Source organism: Agrilus planipennis, unplaced genomic scaffold (genome assembly GCF_000699045.2).
Source record: "Agrilus planipennis isolate EAB-ADULT unplaced genomic scaffold, Apla_2.0 scaffold343, whole genome shotgun sequence".
NCBI classification, from domain to species: Eukaryota; Metazoa; Arthropoda; class Insecta; order Coleoptera; family Buprestidae; genus Agrilus; species Agrilus planipennis.
The window spans coordinates 194,281-201,254 of NW_020439179.1; the positions used below are offsets into that span (position 1 = coordinate 194,281).

At 31.4% G+C, this 6,974-nt stretch overlaps 1 protein-coding gene across 1 annotated transcript; it reads right to left on the minus strand.

Annotated features, from left to right (window-relative positions):
• Window positions 1–1,278: 1,278 nt before the first annotated feature.
• Window positions 1,279–2,273, minus strand: LOC112905491 (the record flags this gene model as incomplete). Its single annotated transcript, XM_025978042.1, has 2 exons — window positions 1,279–1,441; window positions 2,087–2,273. Coding segments are annotated over 2 exons (350 nt in total), but the record flags the coding sequence as incomplete, so codon positions are not given.
• Between the last annotated feature and the right edge of the window lie 4,701 nt (window positions 2,274–6,974).

A 6,974-nucleotide genomic window follows, 5' to 3' on the forward strand; every position in this document is an offset into this window, starting at 1 on the left:
CTTTATTATCAGAATCTTTATCCAATTTTGGAGCTTCAGCCATTATTTCCTCGATATCCCCTATTTTCAGGAAAGCTAAAGCAGTGTACCTACGCACCAATCGACAAACTTCGTCATCTTCACCTAACTCACCTATTTCTTATTAACATCAGTAGAGTCCTCTGTTCTCCTGTTCTTTTTAATACCTCTTCATTTATAACCTTCTCTATCCATGGTATCCTCCTCATTCGCCTGTAACATCACCTTTCGAACAATTTTTTTCGAATTTCTAAATTAACCGTTCGCGATCATGGAAGTGACTTCTTTTTATTAAAGGCGACTCAACCCTGCGCTATCCTCTGTTTTATATCCCTACTACTTACTCCTTCCATCCTGACTTCCTAGATACCTAAAATCAACCACTTCTAATTTTTCATCTTCTATCTTTATATTCGCTCTTTCCCTACTTTTTCTTCCCTTATTCTATTTTTGTTTTAATTTTATTTATTTTCATACAGTACGGTTTTGTCAATATCGCTTCCATTTTATTTAAAGCTATCTCGAACTCCTCCTTGCTAGAAGTTAATATTGCTATATCATCTGCAAATTCAAACATACTAATCTTTTGCCTCTGTATATCTATTCTCACAGTTGTCCTGTCTTTAATGATGTTGATCGCGTCCTTGATGTATAAATTAAAAAGTGGCGGTGACCGAAGGAAATAAATCCTCCAAAGCCAAAATTGTTGCTTGCTGAAAATTAGTGCTCACTTTGCTGGGACTCCATTCAGATACTCTGTCTTTAATATGTATACAAAAAATAACTATTTCGCATAGTTGAATGCTCTAGAAGACACACTAAAATCAGAATATGCTCGATCAAATCCTGTAACTCTATGAAGGAAGGATGAAGCAGATCAGAGCACTCCACTCTCATACTGCTCATGTATTTATTTTCGTTTTATTAAAGGATCTGATAGTAAAAATTCGCATTCCCAAACTGTAACTCCAGTTAGTTCAAATTAAACATCAAGTATTGATTTTTTATGAAAAAAAAATACATTTATCTATTTTGTTCAATTAAACCAAGTTTTTCTATTTTGAAAGCTGCTTAATTTTTAGTAAGGGAAGGTAATAATTAATTTTTAAAACAAGGGATGACTGCATCTATTGTATGTAGAATAGTGGATATTATTAAAAGCAAATATTTGTGAAATATTCCGTCTATTGCATAAATTACTACAAAGTGCAATACATTTAAATATATATGTTGCTGTGCATAGTGGTATAAGGAATTATTTTAAAACGACGGTAATAGTGTAGATATAACTTGTGTGACATTCTCTTTACTAATTGGACATTTTGCGTAAAGAGAAGCGCATTTCTCAGTATCACTCTGTTTCCCCATATCTATTGCTTGTTTCACTGCACTTCCATCTAACATAAACGTGAAAATTGGATTGCTAAAAAATATAAGTAATAATGTATAAACAATTTAAATTTTTGTATAGAAGACCATGGTGTTTTAATAATTATTGAGATAAAACTATTCAATTCGGATAAATGTAACTCTAGCAGCTATTTACTTATACGTTTTAAAGCAATAATTTAATAATACCAGGCGAAAAGAAATTTAAAACGATCCTTCATTTATGACCATGGTGCCCAAAAGGTTAACTTAGCAGCATTAATGCTTCAAAAATTTGAAAGGGTCCAAACAACTCCAAACAACTCATAAACTTTAATTTTACGAATGGCTCTGAGATTCTCAGAAGGTATTCCACTACTTGTTATGGGGGAATATACCGAGCTGAAGAATTTAGCAGAGGGGAAGTCTTTATAAGTAAGTAACGCAAGAAAGTTATGTGTGTGAAAAAGCCTGAAATACTAAGTTTTTAACATTGATAAAAAACTTGTGAAGTGAGTCGTCCAAGAAAGCATCATCAATTAAAGTTTTATTTTTCTTTATTTATTTTCTAAATTTCTCTTGTTCATTGTCAGAATGTTGAAGATTTAATAATGCTATGCAGGCTTATTGAAATGTAGGAGTTCACTGAATAAATAAATTAAAAGGTATCATTATTACAGAATTATTACGTATTACTCACTTCGATAGAGCGTTTATGAACTCATCCATTGGGCTGCCTTCACCCAATTTCATATTCTTTTGCGCTTCATGCACATATGTGCAAATAACTCGTTGCATACACGAGCTGCTGTCTATGTTGTGCTCGTCCAATGTATTATCTAGCTTTGCCAAGATAGATGAAATGGATGATTCGTCGTCATCTAAACCTAAACGTTGAACACATGTATAATGAAGGAATAATGAATTTTCAAGTATTTCATTGTCAATGAGAGCATCAGTCCAATTATTTAATCCATTTTAAATGATTTGTCGTGACTACAAAATAAACCGCAAATATATCCGTTTGTAGGAAGAATTATACAGCCTGGTTAATTAATGCGTTCAAGTACAATAACTGTTATTGTAAAGAGTCGAAAAGTTTAAAACAAAAATTGCATAATACAAACTAAAGTTACTTCTATGTGTACACAGGGTGTTTTATAAGTTTGTCACGAACCAAAGTTACCATTTTTTAGATGACATTCTATGTGTACGTGCATTGTTTCATTTTGGATTGCTCTTTCTTGACTATTCATCCCCCTGGAAGGTTATTAGGGTCTACACAAGTGATTCAAGATTTATAGTTATTACTATGAAAAATCAGAGTTCATTTGTTATCCTGTACTTATCTTTGTATTACGTCAGCTATTATTATTTGATTATAGAAATCTGTTCTAGTTTACATTTAGTTAACATATTTTTGAATATTTTATAATAATAGTTACTTATAGAGGCCGAATCAAAACTTTTGAGTTACATTTTTTTCCTATAAAGTCAAATGGGGCACCCCATATAATAAAGCCNTTAAATATTGAATTATTTTTTTGCGTATATTACAAAATATATTCATCTTAAATGAAGGATTTTGATTTTTTAACCAAAATTTTCATTTTATTTAATGTTCTCACAATTTTTAATAAAAATACACGGATATTTGAACGTACCTACCGCATACAAAAACATAAGATTCAAAGTAGTTCCTAGGCGACATCGGTTATGAAACTTAAAAAGTTAAGACGTGCCTCGCTCACCGCCCTTTAAGTTTGGTTGCTTACTCGCCCATCAACTTTCATCTTAATATTACATAAAGTTGAATGTACAGGTAAATTCATTTCCGGTCCTGGTAAAGAAATACGCTCCGCAACGCTGCACTCAATATTTTATTTGTTTTGTTATATTATTTGTTTTGTATTTTTTTAATAGACAACCTCTAATACTCGTTTATTATTTTAACGTTTAATCATTGTATGAAGCAATCGATATGTAGTTCAATAAACTAATTCAGAAATACAACATCAATCATTAGTGTATATCAGTCATTGTAGCACAGTTATTGTTACAGTAATATAATAATAACCGCCGCTATAGGGATGAAATCCTCGATTTCAAAGACGATACCCAAAATAGTATATACCAAATAGTAAATCTTTTCTCATGTTAGAGGGGCAAAGTTTAAAGGAACAGTTGCTGCCTCCTTGTCATTTGCAGCGAGTGCAAGCCTTGCTTGACAATGATTTTCAGCCGCGATTGGTTTTGTGTGGATGGTTTCGAAAGAAAGAACTGTTTTGGGTAAATGTGTGGTGTGAAATTTTTGGACTTAGGTATTTGAATTTTTTGGTAAGTTTACTTACAACCACCGGCAAAAAGAACGCGCGTTGGCAATACGTCAACTACTTATTTAATTTATTTAATGTTAACAGTGTCTGCAGTATTAAATTGTTTATTTTTAACCTAAACGTTTGACAATCGAAAATGTTTATATTGCGGTACACTATTCGAAAACACCTACATTATCAGTTCATTCCCAGGATCAGCTTCAGATTGCAAATTATTGTGATTGGCTTAAAATTTCTTTTTCTTTAACCACGCTGCTGAACCCACAACACGATTGTTTACTACGGCTAATTTACACCCCCCAAACTATGTGTCGTACTTCTGTTACACCCTATACTTCCTTATGTATTTATATTTTATTTCATTTAAAATAAAAAATTTGTATTAACATTGGAATTATATCATTTAAAATTTTATTTAAATACTTTCTTTTGGTATTTTACCGAAATATGCATTTAACTTTTGTCAACTATCTGTTTCTGTTCGTAAATGTATAACTAAATAAGAACATTAGAATAAATAATTAAAAGTTTGGATTCGAAATTTGGAATTATAAAAGTAATGCTTTGTACGTAGTGCTTGTATAAATAACAAAGTTTTTTCAAAACTAATCTTTTTAATTATATTTTGTGTATTCTTTTTAAAGAACCGTCCATGAACTGTATCTTTTTATTTCGAAATTCTGATTTGTTCATTATTCATTGAATATTATTTTAAAAGTGCACCTACCTGTCATCAGACGTGTATTTCTTAGGATTACCCCTTACGGTAGCGCAACTGAAAATAAACACCAAGATGTGCAGGTTTTTCATTTTGTTGTAACTCTTAAACTTACACTGTAGTAAAAAAACAAAGAATATTTTCCTTTATATAAATATTTGTCACACATTCTGAGCAAAAGACAATACAGTTGAAATACGGACGAATCTATTGTTCTGAAATAACATATTTACACAATACGGAAATTTCACTTTCTTTTTAAGAACTTATGCACCAACGTTTGTATTTCTTTATTTTATTATTTTAAAATAAACGGAAAATAATTGTAATGTATACAATATGCGTGTCTTTATAAGTATGCAGGTAATTTTATGAATTTCGTAACGAAATAAAAAGAAATTTGCACTTGAGAACACTAACGAAGCTTCCAGAACTTTTAATTATTTAAGCAACTATTAACAATTGCCATTATCCTACGTAAACTTAACTGTAAAAAGCAAATTAAATTGTTTCCTTTGTTACTTATTTTGTTTAGTTAAGTTGCTCTTTAATTTTTTATGAAAAATTTTCACTTTTTAATTGCAGTACTGTAAATGCTACTTTTAGCAACAGCAATTTTAATTCCGCAATGCCAGTAGTTAATGATTAGTTTTTGTCAGATAGCAAAGAAAACACGATGATTTGGGTTTCAGATAGAACTTTAGCAATTACGCTATTGTCACTTCGTGATTATACGTTTTGCCACAAATGTAGTCCAAATTGCAACATACGGAAGTTTGAGAAACATTATTTTAATAATGAACATTTAATAAAAAAGGAAGGAAACGAAACTGAGTTAGCTGTTAGGTGCAACTAATTTGTAATTATATGCATTATTTATTCTAGTTTAAATAGATAAATAATATAATCGTTAATGCCATTTGATACAGCAAGAAATCACTACATAGTAGTATAACTAAAGTCGCTTCCCGCTGTCTGTCCTTATGTATGCTTAGATCTTTAAAACTAAGCAACGGATTTTGATGCGGTTTTTTAAATAGATAGAATGACTCAAGAGGAAGGTTTATATGTATAATACATGCATAATATAGTAGAGAAACACTAATAATTTTAGAGGTTTCTAATGTGATATCGTAAATAAACACATTTTTTGCGCTTATATTGCAAACGCTGGCTGAACCCTACGAGATAGATCAAAATAATGTACTATAGTATAGTACATCTTAAACAGGTCTACAAAAAAGTCCGGGAAGGTATGTCTATCTCTTAGTGATAAGCCACAATAACCATTTTTTATTCTTTCCTTTTTATTATAAATAATGGCTTACTTACGAAGCGATTTTAAGCAATACAGCATTAATTCTCATCCAATTAAGTACCTTAAATACATTGTGCATTTAATATAGAACAATATAGCCTTTACAGCATGTAATTTAAATGAATATTTTCGAAGATATTACAGATTTAAAATGCAAGGACACAGCGGTTGTAGCGGTTCCGGCCGGGAGGCCTGTTTGTATTGTCTAATGATAAAAAAGCGGTGAATGTTGTATACAAAGATATTATGTAGCATATTTAGTATGTTCAGGGGGTGTCTTTTTGAAGATTTCCCCTCCCCGAGAATAATCTAAACAAAAAAATATATTTAGTATTAGCATTGCACCCGTGCGAAGCTGGGGTGGGTCACAAGTAAGTAATATAAAATACATTATTAGACTAGCAGGTGTTCGATTTGAGTTTTTGCTACGCTTCCTCACTTGAATCCTCAATTAATTGAGTAAGCAATTGGTCCGATGAGCTAATTTTCTAATCCGAATTGCATCAAACAGTACGTGGCATTAAGACGCTGCCCAAGTCATAGAGATAAAGGGGGGGCTCATACAAAAAAATACATCAATTTGATTCTGAAAGCTTCTGTAATGCGCTGCATCTTAAATCTTACAGAGTAGCAATTAATTAATAATAATTCTTCTAAAACAACAACTAAAGTCTACTACCAGAATACACATAACCTCAAAAATAAAATTATAGATTTCAAAGAGAAGTATGCCTGAATCAATACGACCTTGTGGTTTTAACGGAAACACGGCTAGATTAATTAACTGTGGACTCCGATTTAGAAATGGCCTCAAATTATTAAGACTAGACAGACATTTCATAAAAAGTAAGAAAAGTAGATGCGGTGGATAACTAATATATTCTCAAATTCAAAACCTGCTTAATAAACTTCGTTGTAACGACGCATACTTTGAATAATTTAATTCTAATTCTTGTATTTACCACCTAACTTCATACAATGCCTGTTTGACTCTATAAACGAGATTAACAATCTTAGTGAGAAATTGGAAGAAATTTACCAAAAATAGGCACTTTAATCATAAAATGTCTGGATCCTATCTAATTACTGTTCGTTTCAAGAAGTTGGAGATATGCCCCTTGCCTTTATTAGGATGCGCCGTAGCATAATTCCAAATTCAATCATATTTGTCTGCGGAGCTCATTTCTCCACCGATCATCGAGCGAGAACTAGACAA